This window comes from Musca domestica, unplaced genomic scaffold (assembly GCF_030504385.1).
Source record: "Musca domestica strain aabys unplaced genomic scaffold, Musca_domestica.polishedcontigs.V.1.1 10, whole genome shotgun sequence".
NCBI lineage: Eukaryota > Metazoa > Arthropoda > Insecta > Diptera > Muscidae > Musca > Musca domestica.
The window spans coordinates 1,644,705-1,672,524 of NW_026712115.1; the positions used below are offsets into that span (position 1 = coordinate 1,644,705).

General features: G+C 35.8%; 1 protein-coding gene across 1 annotated transcript; it reads right to left on the reverse strand.

Annotated features, from left to right (window-relative positions):
- Window positions 1-16,436: 16,436 nt before the first annotated feature.
- LOC131803402 (uncharacterized) lies at window positions 16,437-23,922 on the reverse strand. Its single transcript, XM_059124687.1, has 4 exons — window positions 23,314-23,922; window positions 23,164-23,252; window positions 22,971-23,085; window positions 16,437-16,784 (listed from the first exon to the last, which is right to left on the reverse strand). Exons 1-4 carry the CDS (start codon window positions 23,465-23,467, stop codon window positions 16,510-16,512), a joined length of 633 nt encoding a protein of 210 aa, XP_058980670.1. The 5' UTR covers window positions 23,468-23,922; the 3' UTR covers window positions 16,437-16,509.
- Window positions 23,923-27,820: the final 3,898 nt, after the last annotated feature.

Sequence of the window (27,820 nt, forward strand, 5' to 3'; positions counted from 1 at the left end):
GCAAAAATCATCATAATACCGATATCGGGAGGTACCATTATGTGGGGGCTATACAGGGCGAGATAAAAAAAAATTCAAAAAAGTCAAACCCAATAATTTTTAAAATTTTTTGAATTAAAGCAAACAAGTAAAAAACATTAAGTTCGAATATCGGGAGGTACCGTTATAAGGGGGCTATACCAAAACGTGGACCTATAATTCAATGTTTTGCCACACGCTCAGGGACCCATTATGATCCACAAATACCAATTTTTAGACAAATCAGTGAAAATATGTGGCAAAAACCATAAAAATACCGAATATCGGAAGGTACCGTTATATGGGGGCTATATCAAATCATGGACCCATATATGCAATGTTTCGCCACCGGAGCTGGAAACCATTATGACCCACATATACCAATTTTTAGACAAATCCGTGAAAAAATGTGGTAAAAAAATAAAATACCGAATATCGGGAGGTACCTTTATATGGGGGCTATACCACAACGTGGACCTATACATGCAATGTTTTGCCACACGCTCAGAGACCCGTTATGACCTACAAATACCAATTTTCAGACAAATCCGTGAAAAAATGTGGCATTAATCATCAAAATACCGAATATCGGAAGGTACCGTTATATGGGGACTATACCAGAACGTGGACCGATATATATCATTTTCAATACCAACCATCCTAGACACAATGCAAATAGCTCTGCTAAATTTTGGCGCTCTAATGTGGGCTGTATCGTGATTTCAACAGACAGACAGACAGGCAGACAGACAGACGGACATCGTTAAATCAACTTAGAATTTTATGCTGATTATGAATATATATACTTTATGGGTTCTAAGACGAATATTTAAGGATGTTACAAACGGAATGACAAAGTTAATATACCCTCCTTTCCAAGGTGGAGGGTATAAAAATGACGGAAATAGCATCAAACTTTAGAATAAATTTAGATTTGTTTGAATTGGTAACCTTTGGCACGAAAAATGGCCTTCAAACGGCCAATGAAACCGTCACACGCAGCCCGAATGTTGCTCTGCGGTATTTTGACCAATTCCCTGCGAAGTGCTTGCTTTAGTTGATCGACACTTTGGTATTTTTTAGTGCAAACCTTGCTTTCCAAAATACTCCAGACACAATAGTCCAACGGATTGGTATCCGAAGATTTTGGTGGCCATTGTGCGCTGGAAATGAAGTGAGGTACCTCATTTTGTAACCATTCTTGGGTGGCACGTGTTGAGTCCTGTTGAAATATCCAAGGTCTGCGGCCATTATGTTTACGTGCCCAAGGCTTTAATACGGCATTTATTCTGATGCCACGGTCGAATTATACGAGCGGAGAGCGAATATCGGCTATTATGGCGGCCCACACCATAACCATGACCGGCGTTTGAGTTCTGGTGGCCAACCAAGGCGCAAAATTTCGGCTGACCTCTTTGGCAAGTAAACACGACCATTTTGTTTGTTTGCAAACTGCTAGACGACGTTTTTTTTTCTCATCGGAGAAAACCAAATTCGACAGTTCACCACTTTCGGCCAAGCGAAGCAACTCTTTAGCTCTTTTGAGTTTATTTTCGTTCTGTCACGGTGTAAGATCTTGCACTTTTTTTAATTTCAATGACTTTACCCCGAGCTCATTTTGCAATATTTGCCGAATGAAATATTGCGATATGTTTAGCTCACCAGCCATTTTTTGACCACTGCGACGAGGGTTTCGATCAAGTCGCTTCTTTACTTTTCGAACCATTTCTGCTGATGTTGCTGTTTTCTTCCGTCGACTTCCTTGACGTCGGGATACGCTACCTGTATCACGGTAACGAGCGATGGTACGAGACACTAAAAATTTATTCACATTTAAATACTGGATTGCTCTAACGATAGCCACTTGTGGTTTTCCAGCCAAATAAAAAGATATCTCACTATCACGCTTGAATTCCATCACGGATAATTTTTTTTCTGGATAATTCTCACCAAAATGCTTTTGTACGCTTGTAAACAATATAATGAGCTATCACTGGAATAATTTTAACAGCTGTCGGACGAGTGGCTTAGAAATGATAGTGGTCCGAAGTTGGTTGCAGTTTTTTCATCTCACCCTATATACGATACAAAAGTGAGTGCTCTACTTAAAGAACACCAGAAATTAATTTGTAACACCTGGAAATATAAATTTTAGACCCTAGCAAGTGTATATACAAGTATACTGTTTTATGTTCCGTCCGTCTGTGGAAATCGCTCTAGCTTCCGAACGCATACACCCATATTACTGTACCGACAGATTTAAGGTATTTCGGGTGTTTTAGCCACAATATTAACACGATTTTTTTGTAAATTGGCAGCTTGTGCTCCTATTATATAAGAACTGTCTTGCATAGAATTGTCAATATAGGTCTATGTTTTGATATGGTTCCAATTTAACTGGACCTCCATATATTCGGTATTTTGATGTTTTGTGTCACATTCCGGAATATTGTCACATTATATCCTACAACACTATGTTTTGAGGATATTATAAGTTTGATTGGGCCAAAAATGATGTAACAACGCGAAATAATGGCCCAAGATATAGGAAACTGTATGTAGATCTTCCTATCACATCGGACTGAGTCGATATAGCTATGTATATCCATTCGTCTATCAATGTTAAATTGTAATTAGTATGAAGGTGGGGTTAAGGTTAGAAGCCTATTTTTGGGGGGAGATGGTCGCAATATATTCAGGGGTTGAAATGGACCAAAAAATAAACATTTCTTGATTTTGCAGTTGCTCTAAAGGTAACAATTAAAGACCAGTCGACTCGCAAATTTGATTGGACCGGCATTTTGGGCTGTGCATAAATGCAGGTCGCATTTATTATCCGATTGATATTATAATATCAGCCCGAATAGTATGGAATTTTGCACATACAACCAAATTAGGCCTGAAAATAAGTATGCCAAATTTTATAGAAATCGTCTAATATTTGCCCAAATGGGATGGAAATATATCAAATACAGCTCAGAAATATCTTTGCCAAATTTTATCGAGATCAGTTCCGATTTGGATATAGCTCCCATATATATGTTTATCCAATTTCAAATTAATTGTGCACCAAATGGGCAATACAAGTCCGAATTTAAAAGATACATACGGCATATTTAGTCCTTTGAATTTTAAATTATAATTATAATCATAGCGTGTATGATTGAATTGTCCCATAAAAACTTTTAATTGTTATGCGGAGCTCAACTAAATTAACAAAGTGGTGTAAGGTATCATAAAATCGGCCCCGTCCAACTTTAGGACTTTCTTTACTGGTATGTATTTGGGATATTGCCTGTAAGTTTTTTCATCGTTTCGGTAGAATGGAAATGTTGGTATTTGTTCACCAAAAGTAGTGGTGTCCTAAACTCTGGGAGATTTCGTGTCCTTTGGTTTCTATTTGTAACCTTTATAACGGCTGCAAAATCTGGAACATTTTTAGTTGTTGGTCTATTTTAACCCTAAATATATTGCGAACATCTTTAAAAACAATAGGCCTAGCCCTTATGAGCCTAACCCTACCCTTATAAAAAAATCGTAAGGATCGGACGATAATACAATCTGCAAATAAAAACCCCACCTGTGTTGTAAGGTGAAAAAATATTACAAAATGTACACTTCAATATTATAAGTCAAATTGTAAAAATCGCATGCGATAAAAAATATAAAAAAAGAAAATATCACAAAATACTACAAAATCTATATTAACATCATTATAGGCTCTTTTATGCGAATTTTTTAAATTTTATACTTTTATATCAAGAGATGAACTTTGAATACCCTATGGAGGGTACAGATGAACTTTTAGGCCCAGGTGCCCTGTAAGGATGCCCAACACGTTGCCCAACATCTATGAGCATTGTTTGCTCTTTCTTGGATGTGGCCCCTCCAATTAAGTTTTCTATCTAGAATCACACCCAGATATTTGACCATATCGGATGTATTGATTGTCTTGTTCAGGAAGATCGGTTCAACGATATGGCTCAGTTTTCTTTCCCAACTATATAGACATATCTCAGTTTTTTCCGGGTTAACGTTGAGACCTCTCGGTCTGGCCCAGTTGTATGCAAGTTTCAGAGCCGACTCGGACCTTCTGCACAACGCATTCATTGGTTAAAGTCCTTAGAAGACTGTTAATGGTGGTAACCCACAGTAGGGGTGATAATATCCCTCCCTGTGGAGTTCCTTGACCAACTTTGTCCCTTATGTTAACGTCATATACCCCGCAGTTTATCCATATATTACTTAGCATATGGTTTATCCAATCCGTTAGGGCCCGGTCGACCTGAAAATTATCTAAGGATTGGATGAGTGTATCTGTGCTGACGTTGTTGAACGCACCTTCGATGTCAATGCATACTGCTAGTGTATACATCTTCTCGGTGTGGTGTACAACCTCATGTAATGCGGTTTCCACTGAACGTCCTTTAACGTATGCATGCTGTTTGTATTTAAGCATATCGTTTGCAATTCTGCTCTTAATCATGGTGTCGATTGTACGTTCCATGGTTTTTAGTAAGAACGATGTTAGACTTATCGGTCGATAAGACTTGGGTATTGCGTAGCTTGCCTTCCCAGGTTTGGGTATAAAAACTACTCTCGATTCCTGTCAGGCTTTAGGGGCATATGCAAACTTTAGGCACGCGTTGAAAATTTCGGCTATGTTGGACGAAATAAGGACCACTTCCTTTTGGAGCAGAGCCGGGAAGACCATATCTGGTCCTGCTGCCTTAAACGGTTTGAAACTTCTGATGGCTTCCTTTACCATCAATTCATCAATTTTATATGCTTCCTCAGTCGCTATACTTCTATCTTCCGATATATCCAAGTGTGTCGTGATGCTCGGCGGGAAGCGTGCACTCATCAGAAGCCCTAAGGTCTCTTCTATTGTTTCCATCTTATTAACCATATCATCCACCATTGTCTCGGGTTTTTGAAAGAAACTTTTTTATTTTTGAAACATCATTCACGCTATCAACCTCTTCGCAGAAAAGCTTCCATTTTTCGAAACTTTCTATTCATACCCTACAACACTAAGTGTTGGGGGTATTATAAGTTTGATTGGGCCAAAAATTATGTAACACCACGAAATATTGGTTTCCCACATAGGAAAGTATATATGGATCTTCCTATCTCGTCGAGCTGAGTCAATTTAGCTATGTATGTCCGTCCGTCCGTCTGTCTGTCCGTCTGTCCGTGTTAATTTGTAATCACTCTACAGGTCGCAATTATGGCCCGATCTTCACTAAATTTAGAATGGAGGTGGGCCTAGGGTCAGAATAGAACCCTATTTCTTTTGGAGATGGTCGCATAATATTTAGGGGTTGAAATGGACCAAAAACTGAAAAAATCCTGATTTTGCAGTTCCTCTACAGCTTGCAATTATAGACCAATCAAAGCGGAAGTTAGCATGGGGCTAGAGCATAGGGCTGGGCAGAAGCCTTCCAATTTTGATGGTCATCGGGTAATATTTAGTGGGTGAAATAGGCCACAACATTTGTGTTAAATAAAAGTCAAATTTTCCATTAAACCGCGAATATTTTTAATCCCGGCGAAATAACAAATAGACGAACAGGTCAATTCTGACCGTTCGTAGATGCCGATAGTAAAAATATCGGATATATATAGCGAAATATATACAATGTATATATACAAAGGAAGGGGATGTTAGCTAGAATGCTTATATCTCAAGAATGCCTGGCCTGATTTTGACAAAATTTGTCAATTCAGATTTCCCTCTTGGCGTAAAAGAATAATATCTAAGAAAATCGCATAAAAAGAAGTCAATAATGACGTTAATATAGATTTTGTAATATTTTGTGACATATTTTTATTTTTTCATATTTTTTATCGCATGTGATTTTTTCAATTTGATTTATAATATTTTGTAATAGTTTTTCACCTTACAACACAGGTTGGATTTATTATATAAGGAAATTTTTCGCCCGATCCTCACGAAAAATTTCTCAAGGGTAGGGTTGGGCTCAGAAGGGCTAGGTCTATTGTTTTCAAAGATGTCCGCAATATATTAGGGGTTGAAATGAACCAACAACTAACAATTTTTCTGAATTTGCAGCCGTTATAAATGTCACAAATAGAAACCAGAGGCGAGAGGAAATCTCGCCTAAAGTTAGAGTTTAGAACAGCGGGTACAATAAACTACTAGTTTTGTGTGAAAAAATACCAGTATTACTTACAGGCGATATCCGAAATACACAAAAGGCGAACTTCTGGCTTTTTTATGCTGAATTCGTTGACGAATTTAGCCAAATATCGTAGACAAGCAAATCATATAGATGAGTTTTAATTTGGAGATAAAAAGGAGATGCTTTTGGAGATGATCGCAAAATATTTAGGGGTTCAAATGAACCAAAAACAGAAAAAAATCCTGATCACACAATTGAAGACAATCGACACGCCTGAGAAGAGATTTAAGGACAGCGAAGAATTCTAGCATTTTTGATGACCATTGGATTATATTTAGGTTTAAAGTGAACCACACAACTAAAAGCACGACGGAGTGCATAAATATTAGGCAAATCTCCCTGGTGACATAATTTCAAAAGCTAAATCTTCCAAAATGGATTTGGACATAAGGGGGCTGCTAAGATATTGTAGTGTTGTAGGGTATCACATGGTCGGCTCCGCACCACTATAGCCTTTGCCTACTTGTTTTTTTTTTTTTTTTTTTGACACGAAATATCAAAATTTGTGCACATTAAAACAAATTTGGTGGAAACCATCACCAATTTTGAGGAATTTAACTAAGTGTTTTACAATTTAGCAACTACTTTAAAAGTTTTCGATTGGTATACTAATTTGTAAACTAAAATAAAATTTTGACAGAAAGTATGCCACTTTGAGTTAAGAGAAAAACATATAATCTATTTTCACTGCTAGATAGTCCTTTTAATTCTGTGAAGACCATATGATGGAAATCCGGACAAGAACACATATCAAAAATTTGATTTTAATATACACACATCTCGAAATTCTAATGTTTCTCTATCTTCATTTTCACAACCGTATCTGCATACGTCAGTAAAGCCAATTAGGCTATGCTATTTTTTTTTTTTTTAATATTTAAACTACTAAGTCTGTTCAAAATATTGTTGCTTTTCTCTATTCCCCTTTCTATTAAATGACGGATATAGCATCGACTACATTTAAAGCGATTTGTTAAAAAGTCTTAATTTATGCGCGACACATCGCAGCAACATCTATGTATATTAGGAATCTGCCGGTAGATCACAATAAATTACCGACGTCACCAAATTCCATTCTAAATATTTAATTTGAAATTAAACTCATATTCAAATAGCCCACCAAGCAGATATGCAATAGGCTTTTGTATTTTTTTACAGATAAGTTCTGACGGAAGACACAAAATTATATTTTCTCGGCCCTCTCTCAAACGTGGACCACCCACAATTAATACCATGGGTGATCATGTGTTAATAGAGAAGTAAGTGGTGGCCACTGTTAGCTAGCCTTTACATTCTTAAGATGTCATTTATCATAAAGCCACAGAGACACCCACACAATAAAATGTTTATTTTCGCACATATTTGAAATAAACATTCCACCACAGATACAGTCGAATCTGTCTAAGTGAAACATGAAAAGAAAGAAATATATGTAGGTATTTCCGACCAAATCAGATGAATATTCCGAACAAATCAGGCCAAGTACTATAACTTAACCTTTTAGTCAATTCGTCTGTCTGTCTGTCTGTCCATGTTAATTTGTAATCAAGCTACAGGTCGCAATTATGACCCAATCCTCACGAAATTGAAAATGGAGGTGGGGTGAGAATAGAAGTATATTGTATTTGGAGATTATCGCAAAATATATGCATAAAAAAAACTGAAAAAATCGTTTTTTTTTTTTTTTTTTGTAAATTTTTAGTCAATCTAATGGTCGCAAATTTTTGATCGGATCATTACGAAATTTTATACAAAGTTGGTAAAGATTAGATAATATTTAAATGTGGAAATGGTCAAAAAATTAAATCTCTCACTATGAAAAATTATGAATTGGGTCCTTGTTATATCCTAAATCAGAAAAACCGGAAATTAATTCAAAATTCGTCTTTTCGAATAAATATTGTTAAGCTATTATAGAACACAAAATTGGGTTTTTAAAGTGTAACAATTTATTTTTTTTTAACTTCCACCATAGTATGAAGAACATGTAAGAACCCCACAAAGTATATACATTCTTGATCAGCATAAAATTCTATGTCGATTTAGCGATGTCCGTCCGTCTGTCCGTATATCCGTCTGTGGAAATCACTCAAGCTTCCGAGGGAAATGAAATAGGTTGATAAAATTTTACTCAGATGTGAATTATGTCTGCAGGACATTTGGTATTGAAAATGGGTCATGTAGGTCCACGTTTTGGTATTGCTCCCATAGTGGTACGTACCTCCCTTTTTCGGTATTTTGGTTATTTAAGCGACATTATTCACCGGAATTGTTTCAACTTTGGTATTTGAAGTTCGTAATGGATAGTACAGCCTAAGACAGAAAATTGTCTGTGCAGGTCCACGTCTTCATATGACCCCATATAACTGTACCCCCGATATTCGACATTATTTACCGAATTTTTTTATTCAAGTTTCGAATTCGAATATTGTAATGGTTTATGACAAAATTTGCCTATGCAGGTCCACGTCGTCGTATAGACCCTAATATAACGGCTACATTCGGTATTTTTAAGATTTTAACAGAATTTTTAACGAATTTTAATTTTTTTGAAAATTGCCAACATCGTTCCGAATGGTGGAGGGAAATTACAGTTTTTTTAATTGTTGATACATGAGATGGTATATATTTTATTTTTATATATATCAATGTAACGGTCAGAAGTGACCTGTTTGTGTATTTGTAATTTCGCCGGAATTAAAAATATTGGCGGTTTTGTGGAAATTTTGGTATTTTTTACAAAAAAAAAAAAATATGGTCTATTTTACACAAACTTACATCTACAAACTACAAACTACAATCAAACTTATAATACTCCCAACACATAGTGTTGTAGGGTATACAGGGTGAAATAAAAAAGTGCAACAAAGTTGAAAGCCATATTTTTTACATATTTTTTTAAATTTTATTGAATGAAAGAAACGAAATGTCGGAAATAGCATCAAATTTTAAAATAAGTTTAGATTTGTTCGAATTGGTCATCTTTGGCACGAATTATGAAACCGTCACACGCTACCCGAATGTTGCTATACGGTATTTTGGCCGTTCCCGGCGAAGCGCTTGCTTCATGTTATCGACACTTTGGTATTTTTTAGTGCCAACTTGCTGGACAACGAATGTTTTCTCATCGGAGAAAACCAAATTCGGCTGTTCAACACTTTCGGACAAGCGAAGCAACTCTTTAGCTCTTTTGAGTCTATTTTCTTTCTGTTGCGGTGTAAGTTCTTGCACTTTTTGCAATTTCAATGGCTTTACCTCAAGCTCAGTTTTTAATATCTGCCAAATGGAATATTGCAATATGTTCAGCTCACGAGCCATTTTTTGGCCACTGCGACGCTAGTTTCGATCAAGTCGCTTCTTTACTTTTCGAACCATTTCTGCTGATGTTGCTGTTTTCTTCCGTCCACTTCCTTGACGTCGAGCTACGCTAGCAGTATCACGGTAACGAGCGATGGTACGAGACACTAAAGATTTATTCACATTTAAATGCTGGAGTGCTCTAACCATAGCCACTTGTGGTTTTCCAGCCAAATATAAAGAAGTCATACTATCACGCTTGAATTCCATCACCAATAATTTTTTTCCTGAAAATTCTCACCAAAATGCTTTTGTGCGCTTGTAAATAATATAATGAGATGACACTGGAATACTTTTAACAGCTGTCGGATAAGTGGCTTAGAAATGACAGCAGTCTGAAGTTGGTTGCAGTTTTTTCATCTCATCCTGTATACTTTGTTGGGTCTAAAATTATTAATTCGATGAGTTATAAACGGAATGACGAACTTAATAAGCCCTCCCTACTATGTATGGTGAAGGTATACAAATAAAAGTGGATTGGTTTTGTAGATAGAACCCAGAAGCAGTCTCGGATGGATAGGCCAAACCTTTTTAAATCCAATATATAGTCCTGACCGTACACATGTTGTTCATAAAAAAGTTCTATTTTTGCTAACATTTATGAGTTTTGATAGTAAAATATGCACCCTGAGATGTGAATTATTTTGTAAATTTTTGCTCAAGAATAATCAATTTTTCGAACAATATAATTTGTGAAACATTGATTGTTGGCGGAAATTCTCTAACGTCTTTTATTGTAAACTTGTTCTGTCTCAGCGAATGAGTAATACTATACGAATATTACTCATACGTTATTTTTTCCCCAAAATTAAATCTGAGAACTTTTCTTCAAGCACAGGGTAATAAATGAAGCATTAGATGGAACAACGACCCAAAGAAACAAAGAAACAAAGAAATAAAAGACGAAAGGCGCACTGCCGACCACATAAAAATGGAATAAAAGCAACCACCTCTATTTAAATGACAATATTGGCGCCGTACGAACTGCAAGTGTGTGTATTCATACCCTACACCACATAGTGGTAAGGATATTATGTCTCTGTGCATTTGTTTGTAACATGGAGAAGGAAGCGAGATAGACCTATTGTTACTTTTGAGGTTCTTTATAGAATCACATTCTGAGTCGATTTATGCATGTCAGACCGTCCGTCTGTTAATGTATTTTCGTATACAATTCGTATACAATTCGTATACAAGGCCGAAACCTATTGAAATTGGTGAAAATCGGTACAAATTTAGATATAGCTCCCACATATATCTTCAATCGATTTTGGGTTAAATGTGCACCAGATGGCCAATATCAGCCCAAATGACACATCCGACCGAATTCAGTACATTAAATTTGGTGAAAATAGATTCAGAAATAACTATAGCTCCCACGTATATATGTTTCATCCGATTTGGGGTTTAAATCCCTCACATGCGTAACATAAACTCCACAAGAATAATATTTGGTACCAGATATCAGATACACCTCAGGAGTAACTGCCTAAAGTTTACAGGTAAACAAGATCGATTCAGATTTGAATATAGCTCCCATATATATATCTTTATAAGATTTCAGGTTTATTGTGCACCAAATGGCTAATATCAGCCCAAATGGAGTGCATTTTGGCACTTCCGATGAAATTCAGCCCTGAAGCTTGTACTTCAAATTTTGGTGAAATTCGCTTCAGATATAGCTATAGCTCCCATATATATGTTACATCCGATTTGGTGTTAAAGTCCCTCACTTGCGTAATATGCACTCCACAACAAGGATATGTTGTACCGGACATCAGATACTCCTCGAAAATACCTCTGCCAAATTTTATCGAAATCGGTTCAGATTTTTATATACCTTCGATATACATTTTCATCCGGTGTTACGGTTATTATCCACCATATATGTAATATCAGACCCAATTGGATAGATTAGCACATAAGGTACATAGTTTGTATGTTCTACTTCACATAAATTCCCAATATAAACTTTTTTGTTACGGGAGCTCTACTAAACACGCATAGTGGTGTATCATATTGTCGGCCCGCCAGACTTTAGACCTTTCGTTACTGGTTTTCTCTTAGACTTATCAATAACAAGTTAAAAACAGTAAGTTCGGCCGGGACGGACTTTGAATACCCTCCACCATTTGGAACGAATTTGGAAATTTTCAAAAATTAAAATTCTGTTAAAATCTTAAAAATACCGAATATAGCCGTTATATTGGGGTCTCGATGACGTGAACCTACATAGGTTTTGTTTGTCATAAGCCATTACCATATTCAATTTCGAAACTTGAAATAAATGGTGAATAATGCAGCTAAAATCATCCACATAAAATATATAGGGAGGTACCGTTATATCGGAGCTATACGAAGACCTGGACCTGCATAGACAATATCAGACATTCACAAGTTGTAGCATCCATAACGAACTTCAAATGCGACATCACAAACAACTTCGGTGAGTATTGTACCTAAAATCAAAATACCGAATATAGGTAGGTACAGATATATGGGGCCTATACGAAGACCTGGACCTGCATTCACAATTTTCTGTCACAAGCTGTAGTTCCCATTACGAACTCTAAATACGTAATTTGAAACTACTCCGGTGAATAATGATGCAAAAATCATCAAAATACCGAATATTGGGAGGTACCGTTATATGAGGGCTGTATGAAGACGTGGACCTGAACAGATAATTTTCTGTCATAGGCTGTAGTATCCATTACGAACTTCAAATACCAAATTTGAAACAATTCCGGGGAATAATGGCCGGCGCTTGATTTCTGGTGGCCAACCGCACATCAGCTCACGAGCCTTTTTTCGGCCACTGCGACGCGGGTTTCGATCAAGCCGCTTCTTTACTTTTCGAACCATTTCTGCTGATGTTGCTGTTTTCTTCCGTCCACTTCCTTGACGTCGGTTACGCTACCAGTATCACGGTAACGAGCGATGGTTCGAGACAATAAAGATTTATTCACATTTAAATGCTGGAGTGCTCTAACGATAGGTACTTGTGGTGTTCCAACCAAATATAAAGAAATCACACTATCACGCTTGAATTTCATCACGAATAACTTTTTTTTTGGAAAATTCTCACCAAAATGCTTTTGTACGCTTGTAAACAATATAATGAGCTATCACTGGAATGATTTTAACAGCTGTCGGACGAGTGCCTTAAAAATGACAGCAGTCTGAAGTTGGTTGCAGTTTTTTCATCTCACGCCGTATAGTCCACGACTATATAACAAAAGCCAAGAGTCGTTAAGGCTGAAACAGATCAAAGCTTAAATCATGGCTTCGGGTGAAAATCTAACACTTGCTCTATTTGAGTATCTGCAAGAATTTACTAGTTATACCCTCCACCATACTATGGAGGGTATATTAACTTTGTCATTTCGTTTGTAACTCCTCGAAATACTCATGTCAGACCCAACAAAGTATATATATTCTTGATCAGCGTAAAATTCTAAGTCGATTTAGCGATGTCCGTCTGTCTGTCGGTTGTAATCTTTCGAACGAATTGAGATAGAAGGCTAAAATTTTGCACACATGTTTATTTTTCCAGTAGGCAGACTAAGTTCGTAAATGGGCCATGTAGGTCCACGTTGTCATATAACCCCCATATAACGGTACCTACCTATATTCGATATTTTTTTATGATTTTAGCGACATTATTAACCGGAATTGTTTCAAATTTGGTATTTGAAGTTCGTAGTGGATACTACAGTTTGTGACAGAAAATTGTCCATGCAGGTCCACGTCTTCTTATAGACTTCATATAACGGAAACCCAGTATTTGAAGTTCGTAATGGATGCTACAGTCTGTGACAGAAAATTGTTAATGCTGGTCCAGGTCTTCGCACAGCTCCGATATAACGGTACCTCCCTATATACGATATTTTGATGAGTTTAGCTACGTTATTCACCGTTTATTTCAAGTTTCGAATTTGAATATGGAAATGGCTTATGACAAAAAATGTAGGTCGTATAGACCCCAATATAAACGCTATTTTTTGAAAATTTCCAAATTTGTTTCAAATGTTGGAGGGTATTCAAAGTTCGGCCTGGCCGAACTTACTGCTTTGTAACTTGTTTTTATCTTGTATATTAACTTTATCATTCCGTTTGTTACGCCTCGAAATACTCATGTCAGACCCAGGATAGTAAATATACTCTCGATCAGAGTAAAATTCTAAGTTCGGTCATCAAGTCAAATCAAATGAGCTGGAATTTTAAATGCGTATCGTTTAGAAATCATGCTGCAAAGTAAGTTTTGATCACCTCATGATTTAGGTCATAATAAGGTCAAATCAGTCATAACTGTATATGCGGATTTTAAGTATTTTTATGATATGATAATTTATGCATTACGAAATGCACAGAAAATTAAGGGATTGTCAAAGTTGGGCGGGGCCGACTATATGATGACCTACACCACCATGCTTATTTAGTAGAGCTCTCGTAACAAAAACAAATATTTGTAGATTAAGTAGATCATACCTTTTAGCTTTAAAACAGTTATAATTTGGTTTATGAGGAAACTAATATAGGGGAGGTATATCCAATTCTGAATCGAATCTTTTATACCAAATTACATTGCTTTAGAATGCATGATATCACTTCGAGAAGGATTATATTAAAAAAATATATATCGGCTCCGAGTTCCACAAAATGGAAACGTACGTCCCGAAATTCACTTCATTTGGTCTGATATAAGCCATTATTTGCACAACAAACCAGAAATCGGATTAAGGTTATATTTGGGAGATACATCCAAATCTGAACCAATCTTGATCAAATTTGGCAAAGACATTTCCGAGCTATATAAAATATTTGGAACCAAATATCATTATTGTCGAATGCGTATTACAAATGTGAGTGACTTTAACACCAAATCGAATAAAAAATATATATATGGAAGCTATATCTAAATTTTTACCGATTATCTCCAATTTCAATAGGGATCGTCCTTGGACCAGACAAATATTTTGTGCAAAGTTTCATCTTGACCGGACTATTAATGCGACCTGTACATTGTTTGAAAAATACATGGAAATACGTACGGACATGCATAAATCGACTCAGAATGAATGAACAATGGGTCTAACTAGCTTCCTTCTCTATGTTACAAACAAATGCACAAAGACATAATACGCTGACCGCAGTGTGGTGTAGGGTATAAAAATGTAAAATGAACCGAACTTTCCCACCCTACTTTGGTTACCTCCCAATGAAAAGTATTACAACTTTATGACTATGAATAAAATGTGGCACAAAGTGAAAGACGCTACAAATACAGGGTGAGATGAAAAAACTGCAACCAACTTCAGACTGCTGTCATTTCTAAGCCACTCTTCCGACAGCTGTTAAAATTATTCCAGTGACAGCTCATTATATTTTTTACAAGCCTACAAAATGGCTGGTAAACCACAAGTGACTATCGTTAGAGCACTCCAGCATTTAAATGTAAATAGATTTTTTGTGTCTCGTACCATTGCTCGTTACCGTGATACTAGTAGCTTAGCCCGGCGTCAAGGAAGTAGACGACAGACAACAGCGTCGAAAAGTTAAAAAGGAACTTGATCGAAACCTGCGTCGCAGTGGCCGAAAAATTGCTCGTGAGCTGAACATATCGCAATATTCCATTCGCTAAATATTGAAAAATGGGCACGGGGTTAAGCCATTGAGACTCCAAAAAGTGCAAGAACTTACCACTCAACAGAAAGAAAATAGACTCAAAAGAGCTAAAGAGTTGCTTCGCTTGGCCGAAAGTGGTAGTAACCACCGGTTTTCTTTGGTTTTCTCCGATGAGAAAACATTCGTTGTCCAGCTGTTTGTAAACAAACAAAATGATCGTGTTTACTTGTCAAAGAGACTGTGCACCTTCTGCTGAGAATGTACACCTTCGGTTGGCCACTAGAGCTCAAGCGACGGCCATTATGATGGTGTGGGCCGCCATGACAGCCGATGGCATCAGAATAAATGCCGAATATTATCACGAAAATATTCTGGAGATTGGCACTAAAAAATACTAAAGTGTCGATCACCTCAAGCAAGCGCTTCGCCGGGAATGGGCCAAAATACCGCAGAGCAACATTCGGGCAGCGTGTGACGGTTTCATTGGCCGTTTGAAGGCCATAATTCGTGACAAAGGTGAACAATTCGAACAAATCTAAACTTATTTTAAAATTTGATGATATTTCCGACATTTTTACTCTCATTTAATAAAATTAAAAAAATATATAATAATAATGTTATTTGACTTTGTTGCAGTTTTTTTTATCTCACACTGTATATCGTAACTGATTTTTCACAAGCACACACACACTTGTTTCTAGTCTTATTTTGGTTATATGTGCCAAATTCCATCCTATTTGGACTAATATTACAAATTTGGTGCACAATAAAAGGCAAATCGGGCGTGCCATATTCACACGTGTACGTTTGGCCGAAGTACAAGTGAAAATTTCCTTACTCAACTAACATATTTTCTACAAACTTCACAATTCTTTTAGATTTAAACGATTCTTAACAATTTTTTGTTAAAATTTATGTATTTTGTTAAACATATTTTTTTATTAAATGCACAAATACTTATGTCGTAAAAATTAAAACTAAATATTTTTTCTTGAAATTCGTTTGAAAAAAAAAACAATTTTAGCACATTTCAAATAAGGTACTTCTTGAATTTCTTACAAAAAAAACTAAATAGCAACTAACTTAAATAGATACATTCTTCAGATTTAATACAATTACTTGATTTTAGAAAATTATAAAAAAACGTATAAATATTATAGATATATACTTCAAGGCATTTTAGAATATATATGTATGTTTGTTATTACTTTTACATTGATTATCATATTTATTTTATTTTTTTTTATTTTACTTTGGTTTTTGAATATAAATAGTCTTATAAAATTTTTGCTATTTCCTTTCACTCCTTTGGTAATGTTGGATAAGTTGTATTTGTGGGTTTCTCCTCGCCCGTTAACTTGGTTCTCTCCATTGGAACGGTAACATTTTGCTCAGCGCCTGGTATCTTGGGATATAGCGGCTGTACGGCAGGATTTTGCTTATCAACGTTATTCTGTTGAATTTTTGATGTTGATGTAAAGTCCAGGGGATCCTCCTCAGCTGTGGTAGGAACTAAATCTTTACGCATATCTCGGTAGTAGCTAACAATGGGATACCATAAGCAGACTTGTATGCCTAGAAGAGAAGATAAAATCGAAAATTGTTATTTTATCATACTTTTAGAACCAATCACAGTTTTTGAACTATAAAGAAAAACTTTATATTTGCTCTGTTCCAGAAAAGTTCCTGCATCTGCAAGAATCTACGAGTCTTGTATTTTTCCGATAACGTGAAAGAAGAATCGGTTATCGCAGTAAAAAGTTTTGCATTCTTTAGGTTCTGGAACACAGCAATTATAGTGTACATTAACCTGTATATAAACCAGTAAAGAAAGGTCAAAAGTCGATTTGGCCGACTTTATGATCCCCTACACCACTATGTGAACCTTTTGTGAATGCGTATTATTTGTTTAGAGCTGTTATATTTTAGAACCAGAGGAAACTAATATATGACAGGTATATCCGATTTTGAATCGGTGGTAATTTGAAGGAGGCATGTGTATCTATCGTACCAAATAACATTACTATAGAGTGCATATTGTGACTTTGATAAGTATTATATTAAGCAAATATAAAAACAGTAAGTTCGGGCGGACCGAACTTTGAATTGAAAAAAAAATAATTAAAATCCGTTAAAAATTCTGTTAAAATCTTACAAATACAGAATATACTCCTTAAATGGGGTCTATACGAAGACGTGGACCTGTATAGACAACTTTTGTCATAAGCCATTACAATATTCAAATACAAAACTAGAAAAAAAAACAAGTAAGCAAAGGCTATAGTCGTCCGACCATGTAATACCCTACAACACTACAATATGTTCGAAGTCCCCTTATATCCAAATCCATTTTGGAAGATTTTGTTTTTGAAAAAATGTCAAAGAGCCCCGCCCAGAGGTTACCCTTAGTTTTTTGACCCGGAGAATTTGGGCAATATTTACGCACTCCGTAGTGTTGTTAAGTATTCAAAACAATTTCACACGGAAGTTGTTGTCCATTTTACAGCTAAATATAATCCAATGGTCATCCAAATGCAAAATTTCGTGAGGATCGGACGATAATTACGATATGCATATAATGCCCTCAAAACGTAGTGTTGGGGAGTGTAGAAATTTAGAAAATTTACAATTCAAAATTGTAAGTCAACAAAAAATCGACAAAAGCTATTAGCATCACTGTAATGGTCAGAAGTGATCTTTTAATATATTTGTGATTTGGCTGGTATTGAAAATATTCGCGGTCTTACATAAAAGTTAGGGTCTATTTTACCTATTTTAATACATAGTGTTGTAGGGTATAAAAATCCGGTGAAAATTTTAGGTAAAATCATCAAAATACCCCATATAGGGAGGTACAGTTGTATGGGGGCTATACGAGAACGTGGAACTGCATAGACAATTTTCAATCACAATTTTCCATCTACGAAATTTCAAACAATTTCGGTGAATATCGTACCTAAAATATATTGGGCCTATACGAAGACCTGGACCTGCAGAGACAATTTTGTGTCTAGGACTGTAGCTCCCATAACGAACACAACAACTAAATACGAAATTTGAAACAACGGGAATTTTTACTGTTGTATGTGGGCTATACGATATCGGTGACCTATATGGTATTTTGGTGATTATAGCCAAAATTTTTATTCAAATTGTCTGAAAATCCACACAAGGAGCTTCTTTTGAGTACTTTACCCCATAAAATAGAACTGTCGATATAGGTCCACGATATCGATATTTTGTACGCTTGTAAACAATATAATGAGCTGTCACTGGAATAATTTTAACACTAGTCGGACGAGTGGCTTAGAAATGACAGCAGTCTGAAGTGGGTTGCAGTTTTTATACCCTCCACCGTACTATGGAGGGTATATTAACTTTGTCATTCCGTTTGTAACTCCTCGAAATACTCATGTCAGACCCAACAAAGTATATATATTCTTGATCAGCGTAAAATTCTAAGTCGATTTAACGAAGTCCGTCTGTCTGGAGGCTAAAATTTTGCACACATGTTTATTTTTCCAGTAGACAGGTTAAGTTCGTAAATGGGCCATGTAGGTCCACGTTTTCAAATAGCCCCCATATAACGGTACCTCCCGATATTCTCTATTTTAATGATTTTAGCGTCATTATTCACCGAAATTATTTCAAATTTGGTATTTGAAGTTTGAAATGGATACTGCAACCTAAGACAGAAAGTTGTCTGTGCATGACATGACCATATAACGGTATCTCCCAGTATTCAGTATTTTGATGATTTTAGCGTCATTATTCACCGTAATTGTTTAAAATTACGTATTTAGAGTTCGTGGTGGAAACTACAGTCTGTGACAGAAAATTTTCTATGCAGGTCCAGGTCTTCGTATAGGCCCCATATATCAGTACCTCCCTATATTTGGTATTAGGTAAAAGTTTAGGTACGATACCCACCGGATCATGAAAACTGGCAACTGCTGCTGAAAGTCGATATTTCTTAGCAAAAGAAAGAAGCATAATGTTGCAATTTTTATGATATGATATAAGACAATTCAATTTAATTTGAAGATTATAATTTCTTCTTCATAGAATCACTTTCTGAGTCAATTTATGCATGTAAGTCAGTCTGTCCATCCGACAGTCTGACCATGTATATTTTGTGGCCGCATTTATTATCCAATTGAGACGAAAATTTCCAAACAATATTTGTTTGGCCCAAGGACGAACCCTATCGAAATTAGTTGAGAATCGGTTTAAATTTAAATATAAATATATAAATAAATTTAAATATATTTGGTACCAAATGTTGATAGGTGGTATGATCTACTTCAAATAAATTCTACTGAATATGCATAGTGGTGTAGGGTATCATATAGTCGGCCCGCACGAATTTCGACTCTTCCTTACTGGTTTCTTTTTGTTATTGTCATGAAATTTTTAATCACTTATATTTAATGTTTACAAAGTTTCGTCCTGTGTTAATTCTGGGGTGCTTAGAGTGGAAACTTTCAATTTCCCATTACTCTGTGTTATAAGGATGTCAAGCTATGGTATCAAATCGCTCTTCTATTGTGAACTTCATATTGTTATTCAATTTCTTAATTATCGTCATAGTATCAACTTTTGATTTAACCTACCCTACCCTTAAAAATTAAAAAAAAAATCATCCATATTCTTCTTCGCAATTTGTTCCGGACAGGCGTCAAGTAGCTTCTCTGTAACCGTGTCAAGTAGTTTCATCGCATGGAGAAGACACGATTCGTAGTCCTTTTCTTCTGTTTGTATACTTTATCATCGTATTTAATATATCTATTGTTGTTAACGCAGAACTTTAAAATATTAAAAAATACAATGTATTATATTTGTGTATTTCTGTATTCTATCCAGCGTTCGAAAATAAACAGTACTTAAACATAGTGTACAGTACCGGTACAGTATCACTAAAAAAATATAGCGGTTGTGTACCGGTACACTACCACTAAAAAATTTTTTAGTGATACTGTACAGGAACACAACGATGATCGTAGTGTACCGCAGTTGGAGCATTAAAAAATCGCAGTGTACCAAATGTGCCACATTAAAAAAATCGAAATCATACAATTGCCATATTTTGTAAAATATTAATTTTTTTCTATGCGTCATTCATTGATTTATCGATACCACAAAATAGCAAGTAAATTATCTGCAAAATAACCCATTACAACGCAACCACTAAAATACCCGCGGAAAATTAAAAATTTCAATTTTCAATGGTTTTTTGTCATTTTTTATTCTTTCTACCAATTCTCATGTTTTTCTACTATCTCCAATTTCGCAACTAATCTAAACATACATTACAAAAATAAACTTTTTTTCATAATATTGAATTGTATTAATTTTTTAATTTTTTGCATGATCAAAAACATCCAACATCTAATTTTTCGCACAAGTCGTAAACAACACACATGTGGTACACTACCGGTACATTATTTTTTTAATGTTCCGCCACTACGATTTTGTAGGCTCCGGCTGCGGAACACTACGATTTCGTATGCTCCGACTGCGGTACACTACGTTTTGTAGTGCTCCGACAGCGGTACAGTACGATTCTAGTTGTGCTCCGGTACAGTATCACTAAAATATTTTTTAATGGTTGTGCTCCGGTACGGTGCATTATCTTCGTTCGCCACTCCACCTCGGAACGGTACTGAACACTACGGTACGGTACCATACTATTTATGTTCGAACGCTAATTCTATCCAACTTGTCTTCTATGATCGATAGACCTAAATCAAAAGTGAAATAGTCAAATAATCAATTTATGTATCTTAGTTCTAAATTGCAGCGAATTCCCTGCATTGACTTTTTGCCTTTATAAGCCATCATATATGACAATATGCCATTCATTCCCTTATCATTTGCCCTGTTAGAATTTAATGTTAGAACGTATTTTTATACCCTCCACCCATGGTAGAAGAATATAGGTAGACGCGTCGACACAGCTGCTGGGACAATGAACTGTCAAACCAATTTTGGAATTGAAAATGTTGAATGGAAAATTATTTAAATTTGTAAAAATTGTTGAAAACGCGAATTATAATAGCCTCCGAATGACGTAATATAAGAAAACTTATAAATATCTACTTATATTTGAAAAAATATTTAATTTTTTTTGACACATCAATGCTCCCAAGCCATGCCCTACACCATAGTATGGAGGGTATATTAAGTTTGTCATTCCGTTTGTAAAATCTCCAAATATACACTTTATACCCCACAAAGTATATATATTCTTGATCAGCAAAAAATTCTATGTCGATTTAGCGACGTCCGTCCGTCTGTCCGTCTATGGAAATCACTCTAGCTTCGGAATGAATGAAGTTGGTTGATAAAATTTTACTCAAATGTATATCAAATGTATGTCTGCAGGACTTTTGGTATTGAAAATGGACCATGGAGGTCCCCGTTTTGGTATATCGTAATGGATACAACAGCCAAAGACAGAAAATTGTCTGCGCTGGTCCACGTCGTATAGACCCAATATAGTATTAATATATAGTATAGTACCTCCCGATATTCGGTATTTTGACAATTTAACGACATTATTCACCGGAATTGTTTCAAATTTGGTATTTGAAGTTCGTAATGGATACTACAGCCTGAGACAGAAAATAGTCTGTGCAGGTCTACGTCTTCGTATAGCACCTATATAACGGTACCTCCCGATATTCGGTACTTAGACAATTTTAGCGCCATTATTCACCGGAATTGTTTCAAATTTGGTATTTGACTTTCGTTATGGATAATACAGCCTATGACAGAAAATTCACCGATTTTTTAAAGTTTCGCATTTGAATATTGTAATGGCTCATGACAAAAGTTGCCTATGAAGGACCACGTCGTCGTATAGACACTAATATAATGGCTACATTCGGTATTTTTAAGATTTTAACAGAATTTTTAACGGATTTTATTTTTTTGAAAATTGTCAAAATCGTTCCAAATGACCCGGCCGAACTTACACCTTCTTTCGTTTTTGTATGTTCCACTGCTATGTTAATTAATTTATCTCAGCTACTGTCTCTCATTCTATTAAGGTATATTCAATTTGGAAATTTCGAAGTATATTGGGTTAAATAACAATATTAACCTAAAGTTTATTTAAAAACAAATTGGAAAAAGGTCGAAAAATAAATTAATTAATTATAAAATATTTAGTTAGTTTATAAACCCATTAGGATTTAAATTTGCAAAAACAATCTTGTAAATGGCTATATCACAGCTAGTTGGGTTGAAAAAGATCTTTCCAAATAGTGATTTTCAGGTGGTACCGTTATAAGGGTACAATATTTAAACATGGATTGAATCGACAATTTTCGAGAAAAGGAATTGAAACCCATTTAAAAATTTAGAAATTAAAATGCAGTTCTATAATCTATTCTCCTACTCAACGTTTAATACGAAAAACGGCGATACAAAATGAATAATACCATAACACTGCCGGGTTGGAGTTCTACCAAACCAAACCTTCGATAACCAACAGCAACTACTAAAATCATTTCAGTTTCGTATTGTATTTCCTAGCACGTGTACATGTGTAGGTGTACGCCTGCCTGTGTTTGTTCAAAAACACCGATGACCAAACAACCTTCTTTCTGCTTGCTTGTTCAATATTCTGTTGCTAATTTCTTCAATTTATCTTCCTTCACACCCAAATATTGCGTTTACATAAAGTTTTGAATATTTTATAAAATTTCAATGTTTTTCTAGAAGAATCACACACATACACTCCGAACACACACTTACCCACAGTCAAAAGATTTTGAGCCATTGAACGCTGACTTCGTATCAAACGCAACAAATTCAGGACAATACATACAGCGGTGACACCAATCCAAATGGCTATGTACTGATGACGTTTCTGTTGGTGTAGAGGAAGAGAAGAGGAGATACTATGAATACCACGCTGACCTTTTTTTCTTTGCCGTGCAATACCCACCTTTCGCAGACCAATTATTAATAAAACGGAAGCTATAAACATGGCCGCAAAGGCCACAACAGCAATAATAACTTCTGTCAAATCAAAATCTGGGCGACAATGAAAAAGGATTAAAATTTCTGGAGAATTTTGAGGATTTCATTAACTCACCACTAACAAAGTAAAGGGTTCCATCCGGATTTTCCCTTTCATGTTGATATCTGTCAATATCGATTGCCAGCAGAACGCAGGAATATATGGTGCCAATAAATGTCAGCACTGCACTTCCCCAGCCAATTATGGCACACAATGTGGAGTTGGCCATTATGATTGCAACAATATTCACTGTCCTCGAACAACACACCACGCAAAAAAGCAACAATTTCAACAACAAAACCCGCACTGGATACTATTCTTTGTCAAAATACAACTGTGGTTGCAAGGCAACCAAAGAAAAAGAAATACCGGCAAAATTCTACAGCGTTTTGCTAAAAATCACAAAGTAACGCAAAAGGCGGCGGTCGAATACAAACTAAACTCGTTCTCTCAATTCCAAACACAACTCCAAAAAGGAATCGTCTTTTGCCTGTTAGGAGGGGAGCCATGCGACAGGTTGCCTTACGCACGCACGTACACACACAATTTTCGCAAAGCAATAATTATTAATACTCTCACATTGGCTAGGGAGAATATGGAGTGCGAGAGAGAATCAAAAGAGAAATACTTAGCTGAGAATGAGCACAGATTTCAACCTCCACGTTATGCGACAGTACCGAACAAAATGACGCCATACTCAGAACAATGAATGAAATGTTAACCTCATTACGAAGATACAAAATAAAGGCAACAACAAAAACAGTAAGTAAACTAATATAACACTCGGCAAAGCCAAAGTGTATTGGCTATTCCATAACTGAAAAACCCAGAAAAGGTATTTTGTGTTCAGAAAACCTAAAGAGGATTTTAAATTCCCAAATAAAAAGAGAGATAAAGAGATACAAAGTCAAACGCCATTTTTATTTCTTTTTTTAATTTTATTGAATGAAAGCGAAAAATGTCGGAAATAGCATCAAATTTTAGAATAAGTTTAGATTTGTTCGAATTGGTCACCTATGGCACGAATAATCCCCTTCAAACGGCCAATCAAACCGTCACACGCTGCCCGAATGTTGTTCCGACGTATTCTTTTAGTGCCAACCTTGCTTTCCGAAATACTCCAGACACAATAGTCCAACGGATTGGTATCCGGAAATTTTGGTGGCTATTGTGCGCTGGAAATGAAGCGAGGAACGTCAATTTGTAACCATGTTTGCGTGCATAAGGCTTTAATACACCCTCCGGAATATTTTCGCGATAATTCGGCATTTATTCTGATGCCACGGTTAATTAATTCGAGCGGAGAGCGACCATCGTCTGTTATGGCGGCCCACACATTCACCATGGCCGACGCTTGAGTTCTGGTGCCCAACCGAAGGTGTACATTTTCAACTGACCTCTTTGACAAGTAAACACGACCATTTTGATTGTTTACAAACTGCTGGACAACGATTGTTTTCTCATCGGAGGAAACCAAATTCGACAGTTTACTACTTTCGGCCAAGCGAAGCAACTCTTTAGCTCTTTTGAGTCTATTTTCTTTCTGTTGCGGTGTAAGTTCTTGCTTTTTTTGGAATTTCAATGGCTTTAACCAGAGCTCATTTTCCAATATTTACCGAAAGGAATATTGCGATATGTTCAGCTCACGAGCCATTTTTCGGCCACTGCCACGCGGTTTTCGATCAATTCACTTCTTTACTATTCGAACCATTTCCGCTGACGTTGCTGTATCCTCCGTCCACTTCCTTGACGTCGGGCTACGCTACCAGTATCACGGTAACGAGCGATGGTACAAGACACAAAATATTTATTTATATTTAAATGCTAATGTTTTAACGATAGCCACATCACAAATACCTTTTTTTCTGGAAAATTCTCACCAAAATGCTTTTGTACGCTTGTAAACAATATAATGAGCTGTCACGGGAATAATTTTAACAGATATCGGACGAGTTTCTTAGGAATGACAGCAGTCTGAAAATGATTGCAGTTTTGTCACCTCACCCTGTATATTGCAGGTGTCCTATGTACAGATGTCGAATATCTTTTATATACAAAAGCCATTCAAAGAACTTCGGTAGACAAAAATATGTCCATAGATGGAATACATTCTCATTTTTACACAACTACGGAAGTAATATATGGAATAAAGTGATTGAGAATTCTTATGTGAGTTTAAAAAGCCATAAGTAGGGATAGCTGATTAGTGTGATAATTCCTTTATTGTTGAATTATTGCGACTAGATTTTACATCTATCCTTATAGCGTTTAAATAGAAATCAGTTCAAATGACCGTTCCGACTTTTGGTAAACGTAAAATAAATAAAAACAAGAGACAATAAAATGAAAGGTTTTTTCCATGGTTATACCAAGTTGCATAGTACAAGTGTAACATAGTATAACTATTAAAAGAGTCTACTATCAAGACTATTTTGAGATAATAACTGCACAAAATAGTAAGGAAACGGGAAACTAAGTAAGAACGTCTCCCCCAAAAGCATTTCACAGAAGACATTGTACAAATGAGGCAATAAAATAGTCCGGACGACTAATTAACTACCATTCAAAACATCATCGAAGTATAAAAATAAATACATCAACAAACTTCATACGAAGAGTCTTCAATATCAGCAATAGCAAATTCGATTCCAAGAATGAACATGACGTCAGAAAAAATCCGGAAGATGAACGATTCCCTAATAATACTTATAAAACATGCAAAGTCCGATGAAGTTAAAAGCATCGAAACAGGGGCAGGGCAGATCAAAATTTTATATAGGAACAAGCTATCCCGGACCGCGTTGCGTTGCTGGCCCATAGTATTAGCGAGGAATGCATGATTTTAAGAACCTAATATAAGTTGTAAACGGTTAACTTTTCTATTTAAAAAAGCCTAAGCTTTGATAAAAACTTTGGCTTGCAACTATCGTCAATCCACAAATTTGGTAGTGTTCATGAATATTGCTGTTTTCCTTGTTTTCTGGGTTATTGTTGCATTCTTCTCAACTCATTTATATGGAGTGGACAATATTTATGGTGAATGAATGACATTTTACACATACATTTGTATATATGTTTCCAATTTTTTTGAGTTTTCGATCTCAACATTTCTAAATTGAAATCCTGCCAACATGACTTTAGTTTAACCCTCACAAATAAGGTGTCATCCGTTTGTAAAAGTTATAGACCCCATAAAGTATGTTATAAATCTTTGTCTATGAAATATGTCCGTGAGCCTCTCCGTTCACTATTTACAGTTACGATAGAGATCACCAAATTTAATATGCATCTTTCATATATTATTCTTAGGGTGATTGATGTTACAAAATGTATATATTGGTTCTCACAAGTAATTTTGTATTCGTAACTTTTAGAAGACCATGTTGAAAGGTATTTAGTTTTGACCAGTGTAAAATTCTATGTCAAATAATCTATGTGGCCGTCTGTGTATGCAGCCGTTCGTTGAAATCTGAATAAAGGCGAAATATTTAGGTTAATCTTTGAACTTTTATACAATATTCCTAGGAAGTTGGAATATATTCGTTTTGTTCAGGTATGTCACTAAATATTAGTCCTTTTGCATGTTTATACCCTACAACACTATGTGTTGGGGGTGTTATAAGTTCGATTGGGCCAGAATTTTTGTAACACCTCGAAGTATTGGTTTCCCATATAGGAAAGTATATATAGATCTTCCTAGCTCGCCGAGCTGAGTCGATCTAGCTATGTATGTCCATCCGTCCGTCTGTCCGTCTGTCCATGTTAATTTGTAATCACTCTACAGGTCGCAATTATGGCCCGATCTTCACGAAATTTAAAATGTAGGTGGGATTAATGTCAGAATAGAACCCTATTTCTTTTGGAGATGATCGCCAAATGTTTAGGGGTTAAAATGGACCAAATACTGAAAAAATGTCAGATTTTGCAGTAGCTATACAGGTCGCAATTATAGACCAATCGACGCTAGAGTTTAGGGCGGGGAAGAAGCCTACCAATTTGGGTGGTCATCGGATAATATTTAGCGGGTAAATAGACCATATCTTTTGTGTTGAAAAATTCAAATTTTTTCATTAAACCGCGAATATTTTAAATCCCGGCGAAATCACAAGGCCATGACAGGGTTACTTCTGATCTTTACATTAATGTTAACACCCAACAAATCGGATATATAGCAAAATATGTGCGATATATATGTCTATCAAAGAAGATATGCTTGAAAGATCTATTTTATGTCGAGAACGGCTGAACTGATTTCGACAGAAAAGAAAAAACGCCTAAAAAATCGAAAAATATTGATTTTGTAAATTTCCTGATATTTTTTCAATTTTGTCACATTTTTGGCATATTTTCATTTTGAAATAAACATTTGGTAATATTTCTACAGCTTAAAAAACTAAGTAGTTAGGATATCAGGATATCATATACAGATCGCATTTATGGCCCGATCCTTACGAAATTTTGCATGGGGATAATATGAGGGTTAGAATAGAAGCCTACTCTTTTTGGAGATGATCGCCATATATTTAGGGGTTGAAATGGACCAAAAAACTGCAAAATTGTCAGCAGGTCGTAATAATCGCCC